This window comes from Lethenteron reissneri, chromosome 22 (assembly GCF_015708825.2).
Source record: "Lethenteron reissneri isolate LAM-NWPU_2019-01 chromosome 22, ASM1570882v1, whole genome shotgun sequence".
In the NCBI taxonomy this organism is placed as follows: Eukaryota; Metazoa; Chordata; class Hyperoartia; order Petromyzontiformes; family Petromyzontidae; genus Lethenteron; species Lethenteron reissneri.
Genome location: NC_083800.1, coordinates 2,003,405 through 2,023,263, shown reverse-complemented (window position 1 = coordinate 2,023,263; position 19,859 = coordinate 2,003,405). Strand labels below are relative to the sequence as shown.

The 19,859-nt window shown below is 52.0% G+C and overlaps 1 protein-coding gene across 1 annotated transcript; it reads left to right on the top strand.

The window, feature by feature from the left end:
- Positions 1-255: 255 nt before the first annotated feature.
- Positions 256-19,810, top strand: LOC133345494 (carboxypeptidase Z-like). Its single transcript, XM_061556271.1, has 13 exons — positions 256-385; positions 634-801; positions 6,554-6,649; positions 8,659-8,985; positions 9,630-9,818; positions 10,881-11,096; positions 13,917-14,113; positions 15,292-15,444; positions 15,923-16,075; positions 16,784-16,922; positions 17,801-17,940; positions 18,443-18,542; positions 19,226-19,810. Exons 2-13 carry the CDS (start codon positions 699-701, stop codon positions 19,576-19,578), a joined length of 2,166 nt encoding a protein of 721 aa, XP_061412255.1. The 5' UTR covers positions 256-385; positions 634-698; the 3' UTR covers positions 19,579-19,810.
- Positions 19,811-19,859: the final 49 nt, after the last annotated feature.

Here is a 19,859-nt window from a genome sequence, read left to right as displayed (position 1 = left end):
AAAAGTCCAAACCCCAAACACGCTCGATGGCTCCCTCCCCCTGCTGTCTCCACCCTATCAACGCCCCCCCCCTCTCTCTCTCCCTTGTGCCCTCTCCCTCCTCATCCACCGTGCATTGCGTGCAAGGCTCAACCACCCCTGGGTGGCGTCGGGTATTGCCAGGGGCCGCATAGGGGGTTGGCTTGGTTGGATTTGAGGTCTGTGGATGGGTGCTGGGAAGGAGGAGGAGAGGGAAGAGGAGGTCGCGGGGAAGGGTGGGGTGGTTCTGCGAAGGGAAGACAGACAGACACAGACAGAGAGAGAGAGAGGGCAGCAGAGGAGTGGAGGGGAATGGAATAGCTACGGGGCTAACGAGCGAGCGCCGGATCGCCGACGTGTCATCATTGTGAGTCCAATTGGACACGTGGTCACAAAAAACCTGCGTTCTTAACCCACACAGCGAGCCACGTGGTTTAAGAGTGATTCTATTTGCGTTGCATTGTGCAGCGCACACACACACACAGAGCGTGATGTTGATGCTGGTTACGATACTGCTGCTAACTTGTGGCGCTGATGTCCGCTGTGCAGGAGTCCCCTTGCCGCTGATGTCTTGACGCTCATTCATTGATCGCATTTTTTTCCCGCACCTCTCAGCCGTCGGTTCCGCGAGGATTGGCGAGCGAGGTTCCGGGAGAGGAGCAAACAGAGTTGAGGCGACCATGGAAATCCGGATGCTGCAGCGACTGATCCTGGCGGTGGTGCTGGTGGTGCCCAGGGCTACTCAGGGTCAGGATTGTGACCCCCGATCGCGCGACTCTTATGGTGAGGCGCGAGGACGATATTGAAGATGGTCATCATCGTTTTAATCTTCATCAGCATTGCCATCATGATCTGCACTGTGAATTTGACTTGCTACTTTGATCAATAATTCATTACATCACATGCATCACCGAAGACGCGCGTGGTGTGAGCACCGGTCGCATCAAAACGTCACCAGGCAGATGCGCACACCTCCTTCATGAATGGAGCATTAAAGACAAGCCACAGTAGTGCGATTGTGGCCATGAAACCCAAACTATGAACCACGTAGGAAACAAATGTCATCTGCGTTGCGTCAACGAAGGAGACGCAATAATAAAGCGACACGAACTTTCTCCCGAAGCCCTCTCGTCGTCGCCAGTTGACACCAACATTGGCATCTAGCTCCTGAGCATATTGCCATCATTCGCAAGAATATAATCGAATGCGTCTATAACTTTGCTGCTCATCTCAATACACCATGATCTTTCACGAGTAATTCCCTTGCTGCTTGTGTCAAGACTAACATAATCTCAAAATGCCTCTTAGTAGTCTCAAGACATCATCGTCGTCTTTAAGACTTTGCTACTTGTACATGATGATGCTCGTCTTCTTTAGTTTGTTGTCCTTCCCCCGCACCTCCAATTAGCACGGTTGGTTACGTACGGTGCGAAAGAAGTTTAACATACGTACGTCTGTAGGGTCGTTGCTTGTGTCAGGGCAAACTTCATCGTCGTCGTCGTTGTAATCGTCTGTTTCTCACTCAACGCGTGCCCACTGATCGATGAATCGATTAAAATCGATTATGTTCGGTCAAGATACTGCGCATACATCTTGAAACTATACACGTCGGATGCGCGTCGTGGATGAACGGCAATGATTTCATTCTTGTTAGTTCATAACTTTTTCTTTGCCACGAATAATCGGTCGCTACACGTTGAATGTTGCGCGTGTAAATTTAATGTAAACATTATATACAAGTAAAAAAAGGAAGATATTGATGCAAGTAATAATTTGCAAATGATATGCGGATATTTGATTTAGTCTTTCAAAACTATGCAAAGGAACAAAAACGATAAACGATACAAACGAGACGGCAAAAAAAACTACAAAAAATTTGATTTTGTAATCGAATCGTAAAGTTTGTTACATGCATCGGGAGAGGGCCGTGTTGTGTGTTGTTTGATTTTGTGTCCAACTGGGACCCACATCTTAAAAGAGGGTCCATGCCTACAGCCAGTCGCGACTCGTGCAAGCTCGACTCTTCGGCTGATGAGACACTGTATGTTGAAACCGGTAAAGAGGTTTGCTAGTCCCGAATCCAATGCTGCTAATCATGAATGCGTGGATCATAACTTAATATTTTTAATGCGCTGGGACAGATATATATTAAGATGTATATGGTTATCTGTTACATACTGTATATGAATCGGGCCGTGTTTTGGAGTTGAAAATCCATTCTTGACCCGTACCCTCCCCCCTCCCCCGCCTTCCCCAATCCGCACTGACAATCGTGGCGAAGTATGGTCAAATACCCCCCACGATGCGCAAGGCGTTTAGGGAGGTCCTCGTCCAGCAGTGGATTGACAAAGGGGCTGCTGTATCACGTGGACCATGCGCTTCGAGCGCAGCGCCGCTGCCTGGCCAAGATCGCCCGAGGTTTTCTCCTCTTGCTGGTGCCATGTGGTTTAGATTTCTGCACCCAGGCGTTGGCACGCCACAGCATTAGCCCTCGTTCCATAAATCAAGGGGTTTTACCGTTAAGCGGCCAAAAAAAAACTTCGACAGAGACCAAAAGCTTCGATGGAGATTTTTCTTTTTAAATAACTGCAACATCGCAAAGACGTGGGGGGGGGGTCTCGAGAGTGCACGAAAAACATTTGATGAAGATCAGTAGCCCTGTCTCAAGATGATGAAGTCAAGTTAGGCGGACTGCTTTTTGCTCTGAGTGGCTTAGACTATTACTAACAGGTTTTCGGGGCACATGAAGACAACGATCCCCCCATATAGCCTTAACATACTGTTGGGGCAAGTGCTGTTAGCGAATAGCACCTATGAAGGCTGGAACGGTACATGAGGTGGATGGGTGGCCATGACCACACCCGAACGCCTTTGTCTCCCTAGTGTCGATATTTAGACACCACACCAGGTACTCATTTGAACCGAGTCGACTTAGGGGAGGCATCAGGACCGGTTCAGATAATCGTCACTGATTCGTTATCGACAATGTGTGAAGAACTCATTGAGCTAATGGGTCAGAAACCTCGCGAAACAATAGCAGATGAGATTTGGGATGTCAGATATTTTTCAATGATTGTTGACTCCACCCCAGACCTGTCACATGTGGACCAATTGACGTTCATATTCCGGTTTGTTAACAGCAGCGGGAGAGTGGTGGAGCGATTCCTGGGCTTTGAGCCAATCGAAAGCCGCACTGGTAAACCTTTAGCAGACTGTGTGACTTTCTTTGATGGTGGAGGGCCTTGGGTTGGACCTCTCTAACTGTAGAGGCAGTCATATGACAATGCAAGCAACATGTCAGGAAAATGCAATGGGCTACAGGCTCACCTGAAACAAAAAACCCATCTGATCGAGTCTGTGCCTTGCGCAACACTTTTGTAGCACTAAACTTAGTTGGTGTTAACACCTTAGACAGGAGTAGCCCAGAGGCTGACGAGTTTAACATGTTACAGTCACTGTGCATATTTTGCTCTTCATCCACACACAGATGGGGGAAAGTCTTTCGGAAAACAGATGTTAGACTGACATTAAAATCGTTGTCTAGTACTCGGTGGAGTGCTCGGGCAGAGTCAACCAAGGCACTGTGGAGAAATTACACCCACATTAGAGAGGCCTTCAGTGGTATGTGCAATGATGATAATGAGAAAAGAGATACTCGAATTGAGGCCGCTGGACTATGTGCTAAATTGGACACCTTAGAGATGGTGTTTATGACACATGAACACCATCTGGGACGTCATACTTGACCGGTTCCACGCTACAAGCATGCACCTACAGACAAGTGACATTGACATCTCTGTAGCAGCACAGCTTTGTCTTTGTTGAGGGATTTTGTTACGGGACAGCGAGACCAGTTTGAGGCTTTTGAAAGGGCAGCCTAAAATGTGACAGGTGTCTCTCAGTCATATAAGCACGATCTTCAGCGAAAGAGGAAACACAAAACATTTGTAGATGAGAGCTCAGAGCCAGGTGTGACACTTGAGGGGAGGGAGAAGTTCAAAATATAAACATTTTACGAGGTCATTGATAAGCTAGTGGCATGCCTTGAACATCGCTTGGATGCTTACAAGCGTTTGACCAGTCTCTTTAGAGTTCTGTTTGTCAGATCAGGTGTCTAACAGTGATGTCATAGTGGAAAGGTAAATGCACTCTCTGCTGCATATCCATCAGACCTGGAAATGAACTTTGCCAATGAACTCATCCAATTCAAGTCTGTCATGTCTGACTCTGAGGGTGAGAAGTGCCCAACTAAATTGCTAGAGACGTTACAGGTACTTCATCTGCAGTCAGCGTTCCCCAATGTGTTCGTGGCAATTCGGATGTTTCTAACTTTGCCAGTGACAAACTGCCAGGGTGAGCGGACATTTTCCCTTTTAGGCAGAATAAAAACGAGCTGTGGAGAAGCATGTTGCCTAACACGTCTCAGCTCATTGTAACTCATGTCAATAGAGTCAGACTTTGTCAGACAGCGAGATGTTGACGATCTAGTGGATGATTTTGCGAGGGGGAAGGCAAGAAATACACCAATATAGAAAAGCGGGGGGGGGGTCTCCAAAAGACATGTGTCCAGGGGCCTCACGGGACCATGATCCGGCCCTGGAAGATGAACAACCTTAACAGCTGCCTCGAAACAAATAAAAACCAGCTGTAATGAGGCATGCTTAATCCACTGCTGGATATACGGACTCTGAGCCGCCACCACCCAGAACGTGCAGGGAAAGTGGTGGGAACGGTTAGAAGGCTAACAGGGAACGCATCATCTAAACGAAAACAGTCTGGCGATTTTTTTTGTGCGTGTTTGAATTGAGATATATAATGTTCACAAGACATCGTGGGATTCCAAAGCGAGCTCGCGATTAGTGACAGCACATGTAATTCGAGACTCCGCACGTGTTTAGGGGGCTGGAGGAGGACGAGGAGGAGAGGTACGGTTCGCGGGTTACCAGGACCGGCGTTTATTGGAGTGGCATCCGCCAGAGATCGGCGACCCAGGGGAAGATTCTCCTAAACATCAGAGGATGCTGGTGGTGGCCAGGATGAGTCATATTCTTAATATTCTTAAGCCAGAATGAGTCTTGATAATACACAAGTCCGTCTGTGACGAGAAAACCCATCGTTTTCAGAAACATGAGTTTGCAGGTCAAGAAAGCAACGAGGTTCATCGAACACGTGCACTGCCGGTAGGGAAGCTCTTTGTCTCGCGCAATGTCCCCGCTGTCTCGGGGTCTTCTCGTCATTCACACATTTCAATTGTCGCCGTGTGGGCAAGTGCCGATGGGGTACCCGTGATGTTGAAGTGGCTAGAGGGGAGGAGAAGGGGGGCTCCTCTGGACAGGATCTCAGAGGCAGACTTGGCAGCTGTGGACATCGGTGACTGTACCGCACTGATGAGTCTTAATTCTGGTGAAACCGATCTACAGTTGTCTCTGTCTCACTGCTGCCCGCCCGTTGGTCTGGTGACGTTTGCTCGATTTTTGGACGACCACAGTTCAGTTGGTCGGGAACTAAGCAGGTTACTTTGCTGCTGCTGCTGCTGCGTTGGCGGTGGTGGACAAGCACAAACAAACAACAACTTGACACATTCGTCAATAACACTGTGACCTGACGAGGAAAACAGAAAATACCATAAATAAGCAAAAAAAATGTTGAATTTCAATGAAGGACATCCGTCAACAAGTCTATGATATAACAACCGGGCAATGCAGATGGACAGAATTCGGTGTTCTGCCAGCAGTGATAGTTGAAATTCAATATGAAATTCAACACTTGAGTGTATGTATATTTTGTCCTTTGAAGGTCACAGTGTTATTGACGAATATGCTGAGTTTTTATCTTGACTTGAAGCTTTCGTGACTGCAGGAATTCATATTCTTTGGGTCTTTCGGTAAAGTCACGTAGATAGGTTCAAAGAAAATAACAAAAAAACTACGACGTTTCGATCGCAACACAAGCGATCGAAACATCGTAGTTTTTATTATTTTCATTAAACCTATCTACGTGACTTTACCGAAAGACGCAAAGAATATGCTGAGTTTCTGTTGTGGTTATTTGTGCTTATGCAACATGCCAACGTAGCAGCAGCAGCATCACCAACTAATTTGTTTATATTTTATCGTACCACTAATTTAGCCACGTCGCCATCATCATCATCACTAGCCATGATCAATCCACTGCTGTAATATGAACCCATTACATACAACACTTTCTACTGTTGCAGTGCTTTGGTGTGGCGTTAGTACGGCGCCCGTTTCATGTTGAATAACTGCGTTTTGTCGCCACAACGTACCTCCTGTAGTTCCCCGCGCAAATTCGAAATTTCCCCTGCACGGTATACATGCCGCAGCCTGAGAGGCGATTGCCTCTCCCCCAATAAAGAAACCCATTACACCACAAGCGATCGTATGATCGATATCAAACCGTGACCTGATGCTTCGTTCCTACCCCCAAGTATCTGAGTGTTGCTGATGACGATGATAATACTGCTGCTGCTGATGATGACGATATTGTTAATGTTGTTGATGATGATGATGGACAGGCGATTGTCCACCCGAAAACTACTACCCGGATGTCGAGCGCAGCCGAGATCCATACGACCACGTGGACAGATATTACGAAGAGGGACCCGAGCCTGGTGAGGTTAACCCCGGCATGCACTCGCCACCCACACGCACCGTCGGAGCGCGTGTCGGCGAGCACCTATTAAGGTCGGCGCAGTACGCAATGGGATTAACCGCTGTGTTCAGCACTGTGGGTCATGCCCGGCCGCCTTTGTCTCCCCGGTGATGCGAGCGTTACAGATAAATATGCTTTACCCTTCACCTACATTTCAGTGTTTGTTTTTCACTGAATATTTTCCGGGTCGCTGGTAATTACGATTGGAGTAGGCACGTTACAAGTAGCCAAGGCTACCGCTGTATTAGATGTGGTGTGCCGCGTACCTAGCAGGACAGACACGGCTGAAGTAAAGCCCCGTGTATGGGTGGGGGAAACGGTGGCACAGTGGTCGGCGGTCCGCTTTTTCAAACCTGGCGAGTTCGAGTTCGAGTCCCAGCCACAGCCGGCGATTGATATCGTAACTGGTCTTGGTCCCCCGTGGTGAAGTATGGTCAAACAACTCCCATAACCGACACGGTATTATTATTGTTGTTGTCATGCACGCTCAAGAGTGCCATTGTGGCCACGCAAGATGTTGTCCTCGTGACAATTATCTTTGTCCTCATCCAGCAACACAGGCCACAATAATGTAGGATTATTACGGGCAGGCGTGTAGACCTTGAACTCAAGTGGTAGTGCCTTATGCCAATAACTTCTCCTCCAAGCCAGCCTAGCAGTAACAAATCAAGTACTGTGCGCACTCACAAAAGGAGAGAGAAATGTTGACGTGGACAAAAAAAAAAGACATTACACGAAAAATGATGCATCATTAATGATGGCAACAGCTAGAGGTGAGGGAAGTCAAAGGAAATCAATCACGAAAGACAAAACAGATTATGGTCATAATGATTACAATGATTATGACTACATTGATGAGAACACGCACTAATATGATGATGATTATGCGAATGAAAGATGTTCCTCATGGGAATGATTCCAACGATGACAGTAATCACCCTGACAATGGCGATGACTATAATTATGATTACATTGATGGTGGTGATCATGACAATGCAATTGATCACCATGAGGGTTACCGTGTTGATAATTACTGATAGTGATGACAATGATGACCACGATAACCATGGTGACATGAGAGTGACGGTCATTATTATAATATTGCTCACAATGATGACGATGATTTCAGATAGTCAAAGATCAATGAAATAATAAAGCCAGCGAGTGTGAAAAAAACTAAAGAATAGGTTTCACCCTTTCTGGCAATACCACAGGAGTTGTGTTCAGATGCTCAAACACCAAATAGGCACCTATTTCAAGGCATCAAGTCCGCATCAACCACACATGCTGGTGGTAAAACATGCAGCGCAAGCGGGCGCTGATGTTGTACGTACGCGCATTGCCTTCGAAACTGATTGGCCCACACCAGAGACGGCAGCCTTCGTCATGGCCATGTCTCTGCACCGGTGTGAGACGAGAGATCAACGCCAAAAGGCGAACGGCACAAAGACATTGCGAGTATCAGAGCAGCGTGGATAGCAGGGGTTGAGCACCGATATCTACAGGACATGTTTTGTCAGTATCAAAAGAGGGGGGGATGAAATCGGCCGGGAGGGGGGGGGGGACATTATTTCCATGCACCAGGGTCTGCCCCTGCCTCTGACCCTCCATACAGATCCTCCATCCAACCTCTGACCCTCCATCCAGATCCTCCATCTAACCTTTGACCCTCCATCCACATCCTCCAACCAACCTCTGACCCTCCATCCAACCTCTGACCCTCTATCCAGATCCTCTATCCAGATCCTCCGTCCAACCTCTGACCCTCTATCCAGATCTTCCATCCAACCTCTGACACTCCATCCAGATCCTCCATTCAACCTATGCCCCTCCATCCAGATCCTCTATCTAATCTCTGACCCTTCATCCACACCCTCCAACCAACCTCTGACCCTTAATCCAGATCCTCCATCCAACCTGTGCCCCTGCATCCAGATCGTCCACCCATGCCTATGCCCCTCCATCCAGATCGCAGAGGCTGGGAAGGAACAGGGCAGGAGACGCACTCGGCAGGAGTGGGCGACGATGGTGCCGGCAGCAGCAGCACGGGCGACTGCGTCCCGCTGAGGCTGGGCTACTGCGAGGACCTCCCGTACAGCGCGACGCGCTACCCCAACGCCCTGGGCCACACGTCGCCGCTGGACAGCGAGCGCAGCCCCGAGTACGTGCTCATGAGCGTGCTCCCGCAGCTGCTCGACGGCGAGTGCCAGCCCCAGCTGCGTCTCTTCGCGTGCGCTGTGCTGGCGCCCAAGTGCGTGCCGCCGCCACCCGAGCCGCACCCGCTGGCGTGGGAAGGTGAGCGCTCGTCGCGGCTCCGGGTCCTCTGCCACCTGTTGTGGTCGTCGTTGTTGCGAGAGGTCCGAGGGTTTGCGAGCCCAGCGTGCGCCACCGCCGGTCTATGCGTCGACGACATCCCAAGGCGTCGTGGGTTCTGTGGAACCGCTGCCAGTGGTGACCAGGGTGTGTGTGTGTGTTGTGTGTGTTGTGTGTGTTGTGTGTGTTGTGTGTGTTGTGTGTGTGGCTTCCGAAGGCCACCGATGGGGCCTTCGTGACAGCTGCCCGCAGTGTGAATGTGGGCAGCAGGAGACCAGGTGGCACGTTTCCCCCCTGCTGGCTGATTATGCCTCTCTGCAGGCCGGGTCCATTAGACTCACTGGAACGGTTGAGACGATGTTTGTGACGTAAGGTGTTTTCCGGTGCGTGACCATTATCAGCGCCCTGGAAATGCTAAGTCTTATTCTTATCATAGTTTGTGTGAATGCGGTTTTTGGTGGACCATGAGCTTCATGGAAAATCAAACCCAGGGATTTTCTGCATTGGTTCTTTCACAGAATACCATTCATATTGATCACGCCGATGATGACGACGACGACGATGACGTTGCTGATGATGACGACGACGACGTTGATGATGACGATGAAGCCCTTCTTGCACCGCAGGCGCCCCGCGCACCCGGTCGCGCGTGTTGAGGCCGTGCCGCGCCGTCTGCACCGACCTCCGGCGGAACTGCGAGCGCGCCTTCCGCCGCATCCAGATGCGCTGGCCCCACTACCTGGAGTGCGAGAATCACACGGCGAGCGAGCGCGAGGAGGAGTGCGTGGACCCCACGGGCCGAGGATTCTCCCTCGGTGAGAGCGCCGGCGAGCGGTGGCGGTGCCAGGCGAGGGGTTTACGGTGGATCACCGGGCTGCGAGGTGGTCCAGAGGTGGCGGTGGGGCAAGTGGAGGTTTGAGTCTTTTGCCCCCCCCCCCCCCCCCGAGTACTCGTGGTGGGTTTTCTCCTTGGGGTTTCAGCTCCCACGTGCATTTATACAAACGCACCCATTGGTGGAACGTAACCGGATGTTCCTGAAAGAGTCTCGAGACTCCGGCTTTACTTGATGCATGTTACAGTATGTTTAACTTCTTTCGCACCGTACATAGCCGACCGTGCGGGGGAAGGACAACAATACTTCTTGTGTGCGGGTGCTTAGGCGGATCGTTGCTTCGCAAGATCGTGAGTGGTGACGGCTAGGGGAGGCTCTCATCCAGCAGCGGATTGTTCATAGCTGCTGATGACACAACAACAACAAAACCCAGTGTTTGAGCTGAAGTAGAGGGTGAAGGGTGGTGACGCTGGGGCTGTCACCTCTGAGCTACAAACATCCGGGAAGAATAATTTCTCACACGACCAGATGCGGGGGGTGGGGGGGAGGGAGCTGCATGCGAACACATTGTCCTGAGTGGTGCATTGTTACGCAACTGGCAAGAACCTGACTTTGGTTGACCTTTATCATTATTATGATGCTTGTTTACCCAGGAGAGCCTCACCCAGTATCACGACTGCTTTGCAGGAGGTTCCTGCCAAGCGTTTTCAGTAGGCGACGATGATTGCTGCGTACGATATAAAGTAATTTGCGGGTAATGTTTCAAATTTGGAGCGTGACGCCGGCACACGGTGGCTTGCTCTTGCGAGCGATGTCACACGGATCTTTAAAAACGTCCACTGTGATGTCGGCGTCGTACACCGGTGCAGTTAGCACCAACACGCGCCGTGGCATTAACCAGGGCGGCCGCTGCGGATTCGAAACCTCCGAAAAAGAAAGCGACGAACGACGCCGGCGCTTCGGCCTGGGAAGACTTCGCGCTTCTCTCGATGACACGTCCACCTTTGTCCCCCCCGCCCCCCCCTGCGCCCGTGTGCCCTCACAGACGCTTTGCCGCACGGAGAGGATTGGCCCGGCGCCGACGCGGGGAATCGCGGCGCCGTGCTGAGGCACCGACGGCACGCGGAGATGGCGCGGGCGCTGCGCCGGGCGGAGAAGTCGTGCGGTGGCGCCGCGAGGCTCTACAGCATCGGCAAGAGCTTCGAGAACCGGGACCTCCTCGTCATCGAGCTGTCGGAAAACCCGGGCAAGCACGAGCTGCGTACGTCTGGCTCTCGGGGAGCTTGTAGCTGAACTGACGGCGAGCGTGTTGGCGAGGCGGTCCTGTGTGGCGGTGGCGTGTTTAATGACACAATTATATTCACGCGGTCTAACCCAAAGAGTCGCTTTTCTTTTTTTACTGACGTTAAACGTTAGCGCAGTTTAGGAAGGGGGGAAGAGGGAGGGAAAGAAGTCACGCTGAATTTCGATTTAAAGCTTTCGTGACTGCAGGGATTCATCTTCTTGGTTCTTTCGGTAAAGTCACTTAGAAGGAAAAAATAAAATAATAAAAATAAAACATGATAAAATAATTCTCATGATGTTTGGGCTACAACGGCTGCTTGCGTTATAGCCGAAATGTCGTGAGATTTATTTTATTATGTTTTATTTTTATTATTTTATTATTTTCCTTCTACGTGACTTTACCGAAAGAACCAAGAAAAAGTCACGCTGACCTGCAGTTCAATATAGCGGGGTAGAGAGAGGACAAGGAGCCCTGCGGATCCAAACATTTGGAGGCAAGGGGTCGGTGAATCACATATGTCTTTGTAACACATTGTCCTGCGGAGGGAGCTGGTAGGAACGTTGGATTGCTCTGTCAATGGCCAGGGTCAACGGCGGCGTGGTGTATTCCGCAAAAATGCCTGACTGTGAGGGCGGGCACAAGCCGGCGTGAGTAGGTTAAACGTTGAGTTTTATAAGGGCACCACGGGGTGACCAGCCCCTCCCCACCCAGCCCCACCCCTCCCAACCTCCACCGCAGCCCCACCCTCCCCACCCAGCCCCTCCCCACCCTCCCCACCCCTCCCACCCCCCACCCAGCCCCTCCCCACCCTCCCCACCCAGCCCCACCCTCCCCACCCAGCCCCTCCCCACCCAGCCCCTCCCTCCCCACTCAGCCAATGCCTGCACGACGGATGGACACAATAATCCCCTGTGGGCTGGTGTAACTAGGAGGTTCCTACCAGTAAAACTCCTTCCTCCCACATGCAAAGCACTCTCTAAAATGTGAATGCCTCGATTGAATGGTAACAATAATAATTCTAATGAAAAATAAGCTCAATGAGGCTCTCCTGGTTAAATGAATGAGACTGGTTTTCATATGACACGTCAAGGCCGGACCAATAAGACACCTGCAGTGGGCTGAGAAGGAAATAGATTGATGGGGTTTTTTCTTTGCTGGGGTTTGAACGTTGTCCCAAATGTATGTCTTTTTTGGACTCTCTAGTTTCCTCCTACAAGAAATACAATTCAAGTGTTTCGTCAACTCATATTCAAGCAACACAAGTCTCAAAGTGTGTTTTGTTTTTTGGCCGTATTCAAGCTTAAAATAGAGCAAAATAAATTATTGCTTACAGAGAGGTGCAGTGGCGCAGTGGTTTCGCATCCTGCACTCTAAACGTGGCCGCCTGGGTTCGATTCCCGGTCACGGCTAACAACAGTGGCGAATGATACGTATCTCAACCGGCCCCGGGTCCTACCCTTTGTGAAACTCCTTACTGACGGACATGGTGAAATATGGTGAAACAACCCCACCCCCTTGGCTGACAGCACGGTGAGGTACGTCCGCCCGGCGGCGGTGGTCCGACAAGGAGCCGTGAAAACCGGCGTGGCTTGTGTTTATCTGCAAGCTGTTCTATTTGTGTGTGTAAAAGCCCAGCACCCAGGTGTACCGTGAATCGGGTCATGCTGTGACTTTGCAACAAAGGGGATTCGCGACGGAACCATAGAGGGGGGTCGACCTCTTTGTCTTCAAGCGCCGGCGAAGAAAATCGACTCGGTCGCGGGAGATTAAGTTCAGAGCGTCGCCCATCCCTCCCCCTTCCCCCTTTTTCACCGGTGAGGGCGGCTGTAACAAGAGTGGGGAGCCGGGTTGTTGTTGTTTTTTTGTTGTTGTTGTTGAGACTTCTTCTCTCATACTCTTAGTTCTTTCGGTAAAGTCACGTAGGTAAAAAATGAAATTAAAATTAATAAAAATAAAATAAAAATCACGACGTTTCGGAGGCAACACAAGTCTCCGTCATCAGATGGAACAGTCACAGCCAGATTTGCTGCATCACCTACGTGACTTTACCGAAAAAACTAAGAGTATGCATCCTTGCAGTCATGAAAGCTTCAAATCTAGAACTTCTTCTCTCTCCGATTACGGCAACCGCTTTCACCGACAGCTCGGCCAGACAACACCTGGCTATTGGAACAACAACAGCGAACAACAATCAAACAAACAACAACAGCAAACAACAATCAAACAACAACGGACAGCTCACACTCCTCTTCCCTGCACTCTCTTCCACTCAACTCACCGCTCTCCCACCCCACCCATCCCACACCACTTGAGCCTCGCTTCACCTCATCCCCATCGCAAGCATTCACAGCCGGGGAACTCTCGTCCTCGCCGCTGTGAGACCGTGTTCGCCGTCGCATGAGCGTCTCCTGCGCATGTTGTAGATGGAATCGTGGTCGCATACGCGGCGTCATTACGAGTTGGCAGAATATGCGTCACTCGCAAACCCAGGATAACCTCGCAAACGAGATGCTCCGTCTCGAGTGAATTATTCGGGGTGACATATTTCAGTAAAATTAAATAGTGAACGACGGTCTAGAATAATACTAATGATAACGGCACGTCCAGCCTTCCGAATCCGCACCGCAAACGTCTGCATTGAGCGGTGGGGGGGGTGCATTCAGTGTCACCGGCTACGAAAAATATAATCGCGATATATCGATTTATTTTAAAAAATAATTCAACTAAAAATCTCTTACTAAATAGATCACGACGTTTCGATCTCTTCCCTTTCCCCGTGCCCCATTCTCCTTGCAGTGGAGCCGGAGGTTCGCCTCGTGGGGAACATCCACGGGAACGAGGTGCTGGGCCGCGAGCTGCTCGTCGCGCTCGTGCAGCACCTGTGCGCTCGCCTCGAGGAGGGAGACGCGCGCGTCCGCCGCCTGCTCAACTCCACGCGGCTCCACATCCTCCCCGCCATGAACCCCGACGGATACGAGCTCGCCGCCGACTCCGTGAGCGGCTCCGTCGCAAACGCCGCGGATTCGTCCGCGCTGCAGGAGCAGCGGCAACAGCAGCTGCTGCAGCAGCAGTAGGAGCAGCTGCAGCAGCAGTAGGAGCTGCAGCAGCAGTAGGAGCTACAGCAGCTGCAGCTCCTGCAGCGGCTGCAGCAGCAGTAGGAGCTGCAGCAGCAGTAGGAGCTCCTGCAGCAGCAGTAGGAGCTGCTGCAGCAGCAGTAGGAGCTGCAGCAGTTGCAGCAGCTGCAGGATTACTGCTGCCGTAGCCGCGCGGTTTTTTCTCGCCGTCGAAGAGAGAGAGGGGGAACGACTCAGAGGAGCCAGGGGGAACCACGCTACCAACAATTGCCCAAGCTCTACCGTCCTCTTTGTGGTATCAGCTAATTGATGAAGTTATTATTACTACTACTACTCAGATTGTTTACCCCAGGAAAGAGTGACCGAGTTTCACGACCCAGAAGCGGGCGTTCATTGCTGCAACGTGTGCGCGTGTGTACTCCCATTTCAGTCGTTTGCGGGAATTATCTTTCAAATTCGGCCGACTGGGACTATGACGCCGATACGCAATGGCCTACTCTTGCGAACGGCGTCGGGGGGGGGGGGGGGTCTTTAACGTCCGCTGTGGAGCGAGCGACGCGTGTGTGTTTTAAGGCCATGTCACCGCCACCCCTCCCGCCTCCACCGAGTGAACGGTGGTGGATCCAAGGCGGGGGTACGTGTCTGAAAGAATGAATGAAACGTCTGGCTAATGAATCAAAATCAGAATATTTATTTTTACTCGAGGAATCATATGAGCTCTAAAGCTCTTTTTCACAGATATCCAGCAGGGGCGGGTAAGAACGTTACAACAACAAACAGTACACAACCACGATCGTAGTGCAAAGTACAAGACAGGTAAACAAATCACCCAAACGTACAAATAAAACTAAACCATCCCCATCCTACCAGGCAAAGCCCACCGACCTGGCCACAAATGATAGCTCAACAAAGTGGCTTCACATATAGAAATTAATAGCAGCAAAATAATCTCAAAGCATGTTTCTAAATGTGGAGATCAAACCCAGAGGACCCATGCGACCACGCGGAGAGAGACACGCACACTCCAAATGAATGAATGTCTGTCTGCTGGGGCACTCTGCCTGCCCACACTGCCCCCACCACCCCGACGCTTGCAGATCGAGGAGGATCGGCAGGCCATCCAGGGCAGGAACAACATGCAGAACATCGACCTGAACCGCAACTTCCCCGACCTGACGAGCGGCGTTCTGCGCCGGCCTAAGCGCCGCACGCAGCCTCTGCCCGTGCCTGACCAGTACTGGGATGGCAAGGTGAGGCTCGCAGACGCACACAGACACCCAACACGCCGCTAGACCTTTGTCCATTCACCGCGACGACAAAGGCGGTGTAATCTATTGCTCAGAATCATGATCGTTGATCAGTAACTACGAATACAGGTCAAACGCCGATAAAATGCGTGCAGAGGCGCACACTGGCAATTACATTAAGAGACGAAACACGGCAGCACCCGGGATGAGAGAATGCCACGCAGAGATGTGAGACGGAGGTCGTCCAAATGGGGGCGGAACGCGTCGTGAGCAGGGACGGCGGCAGCGGCGGACGTAATTCGAACTCCTCCGAGAGACGCGTCCGCCGCGGAGAAGGAGCGACGCTAAGAGTTGGCGTGCAGGTGCTGGGTGGAATCCGGGATTTGTGTGCCGTTCCACAGGGGTTGACCGTGGCCGCCGCCGCCGCCGCCGATGACGATGATTGTCATGACTACTATTGTTGTACGTGCGCACGACGCAGGTTGCGCCTGAGACGCGTGCGGTGATCGACTGGATGGAGGAGTTCCCCTTCGTGCTGGCGGGGAACCTGCACGGCGGGGAGCTGCTCGTGCGCTACCCGTACGACGCGTCGCTCATGGGCGAGAAGTTCTACTCCGCCACGCCCGAAGACCAGGTCCGTCAGAATCAGGATATTTGTTTTTTGCTGAACGAATCCGATTGAGCTGTATAGCTCTTTTTTCACAGATGTGCTTGGGACACAACCGTGTATAAAACAACAAAAACACTCGCTGACGTCAACAACACTGTGGCCTTGAATAAAAATATATAACAGGTGACATTTCGGGCAATGTCCCTTTCTCCGTAGCACGCCATTCATTGATGTGCTACGGAGAAGGGACATTGCCCAGTACATCAACTGTTACATATTTAATATGAAATGTATTTTAAATAGATTTTTTTTTATCTTTTAATGCCGCAGCGTTATTGACTGATGAGTTGTTTTGTTTCTCGTGCTTGTGCGCCACTGCCAACGCAGCAGCACCATCATCACCAAACGATGTAACATGTACAGGGTGCTTCAAAAAAATGTTTACACTTACATGGGACTATCGGTATTGTTGCAAATTTTCAAAAGTGTTTAAAAAAAAATTAAGCACCCTGATGCGGAGCCTACGGTCTCCGCAGAGGGCAGTGGCACCCACCGTTGTACCATACTATGCTCCAAGGGTCTGTGCTCCCCGCCCTGACCGGCCCACACTCGATCAGTGCGGTGACATGTGATCAAACACCCCCCCTGCGCCCCACCCCCCCCCCCGTGGAGAGGAACTCATCCAGCAGTGGATAACAACAAGAGTTATGTACGTGTGTGCCACACGCACAGATGTTCCGGCTGCTGGCGCGCACGTACGCAGAGGCTCACCCGCTGATGTCCGACAAGCACAAGGCCCCGTGCCCCGGGGAGACCGGGGCACCCTCCGGCGGAATCGTGAACGGAGCCGAGTGGTACAGCTTCCGCGGAGGTGAGCGTCGCGGCGCGGTGAGCTGGTGAAGAGTTGGAGAGGGGCGGCGAAGGTTGGAGTGGTGAGGTGAGGTGGGAGAGGGGTGGTGAGGTGAGGTGGGAGTGGTGTGGTGGGAGTGGTGAGGTGGGAGTAGTGAGGTGGGAGTGGTGTGGTGAGGTGGGAGTGGTGTGGTGGAAGTGGTGAGGTGGGAGTGGTGTGGTGAGGTGGGAGTGATGAGGTGAGGTGGGAGTGGTGTGATGAGGTGGGAGTGGTGTGATGAGGTGGGAGTGGTGTAGTGAGGTGGGAGAGGTGTGGTGGGAGTGGTGTGGTGAGGTGGGAGTGGTGAGGTGAGGTGGGAGTGGTGAGGTGGGAGTGGTGTGGTGAGGTGGGAGTGGTGAGGTGGGAGTGGTGAGGTGGGAGAGGTGAGGTGAGTTGGGAGTGGTGAGGTGGGAGTGGTGAGGTGGGAGTGGTGAGGTGGGAGTGGTGTGGTGGGAGTGGTGTGGTGTTGTGGAGCGTGGTGTTGAGATGAAATGATGGAGTGGTAAGGGTGGAGTGATGGGGTTGAGTGGTGGAGTCAAGGGTGACCTGGCAGGGTTGTATGTTTGAAAGCTCCACTGAGTCTCAAGACATTTACAGGAGGGTCCTGCACTGGGATTCTTTAGCCAACTCTACGATTGAGTGTTTGGCCGCACATTGGAGGAGAAAGCGGAGGACAAAGAGAAAAATATAGTGGTGGTGAGCTCATGAGCGATGGTGTGTGATGGTGAGTGATGGTGAGCGATGGTGAGCGATGCTGAGTGATGGTGAGTGATGGTGAGCGATGGTGAGCGATGGTGAGTGATTGTGAGCGATGGTGTGTGATGGTGAGCGACGTTGAGCAATGGTGAGCTTCTCTGCAGGGATGCCGGACTTCAGCTACCTGCACTCGGGATGCCTGGAGCTGACCCTCGAGCTGGGCTGCGTGAAGTTCCCGAGCGGGGAGGACCTTCCCATCGAGTGGGCGCACAACCGCGAGGCGCTGCTCACCTTCGTGGAGGCGGTGAGCACCGCACCGCTCGCTCGCTCGCTGGCGCGGCACCGGCGGCGCGTCACGTGCATCTCGCCGACAAAATGTCACGGTTCCATTTTTTTGTCGATCGGATCGCGTCGGGGTTGTTCGACCATACTTCACCACGCTGGTCAGTGCGGGTTGGGGAAGGCGGGTGGGAGAGCAAGGGGGGGGGGGAGGCGTTACAGCGATGGATTTGAAATTCGTGGCATCCGAATTGGCGTACAATTACAAGGTCTGAATAAAATAAGAATAGGTTTTACCCTTTTATGCCAGACCTTACTGGATGGGCACTTCTCGCGTCGTGGGGGGGGGGGGGCAGTGCACGAGCAGCCCCCCCCCCTCTTCCTTCCACGCCGTGTGGGCCGCGTGTGGGGGTTTGTTCACCTCCACCGCCCGCTCGCGAATTCCCCCCACGGCAAGCGGGAGGAGTCTGCAGGATCGTCTCCGTCGAGACCACGCCGCTTGGCCGTGTCGGCTGTGTCCCGAGCAGGTCCACCAGGGCATCAAGGGCGTCGTGCGGGACGAGCGCGGTGCCGGGATTGGAGGCGCCCGCATCTCCATCAAGGGGAACCTACGCGACACCGTCACAGGTGCGATGCCCTCACCTGTAGAGACAAAGACAAAGATGCCCCGTGTAGCCTGTGACAGACTGTCGGGGGCAAGTGCTGTTAGCGAGCACCTTTGGGGCCGTCCATAAATGAGGTCACGCACCTCGGGGGGGGGGAGGGGGGGTCAGACATTTGTGACGATGTGTGACGAGGGGGGGAGGGGTTTGAGAAATGTGACTTAATTAAATAGACTTTTTGATGTTTTCTCCTACAACATCAGAGTGCAGCGCCACATTAAATACGCACAACAATGACAATAGTTTAAAGCTATTTGTCTTAGATGTTCGCTAAGAGCACTTGCCGCAAGTCTGTTAAGGCTATACGGGGTATCTTTGCCTTTGTCTTAGATGTTCGCTAACAGCACTTGCCCCAACAGTCTGTTAAGGCTATACGGGGGATCTTTGCCTTCGTCTTAGGTGTTCATCTTCTTGGTTCTTTCGGTAAAGTCACGTAGAAGGGAAATAATAAAATAATAAAAATAAAACAATAAAATACAATTCTCACGTTTCGGCCACAACGCAAGCAGCCGTCCTCAGGTGAAGAACAAGGCTGTCGGAATGACACTGTCCCTGCAGTCACGAAAGCTTTAAATCGAAAAAAACAATTCGTCTTAGGTGCTTGCTAAGAGCACTTCCCTGGATCTTTGTGTTTTTTGGGGCGCGCAGCTCCGAGCGGTGAATTTTGGCGGCTGTTGCCTCCGGGCAGCTACATCGTGCGAGCGTCCCGGGCGGGCTACCGCGCCGTGGTGAAGCGCGTCCGCCTCCCCGCGCGCCTCCAGACGCCCGGCCGCGTCGACTTCAAGCTGCAGCGCCAACCCGGCACCACCGCCAGCCCCGCAGAGCCACACGGCGCGAGGAGGAGGGGCGGACTGAGCAGGGGTCGCGGCCGCGGCCAGGGCCGCTCCAGGAACAACGGCGAGGATGAGGAGGATGAGAAGCCGAGGTGGTGGGCGTACTTTCAGTCCATGGGTATCCAGCCACCGCCGTGGATGATGGTATCCCCAGACGACGATTACTGAGGTGGTCGTGAATCGGCGATTGGAAATATATTGGCACGCACGCGATTAAAGTGGGAAGATTGTGCTTTAAAAAAAAAGTTACGATCGGCTTGTGTTCAGGTACGAGGTGGGTTGTCATATCCTATTTTAAGATGGCAGCAAAATTTGTAACTTTTCATTAACCAGTGGATTGACGACTGATAATACACAGTAATGGGTTAGTGTCAATGTTGCAGCCCACGGTGATGCTACATTCCACATTGCTTTTCAGTGAACCGCGACCCAGATTTGCGACAATTCCG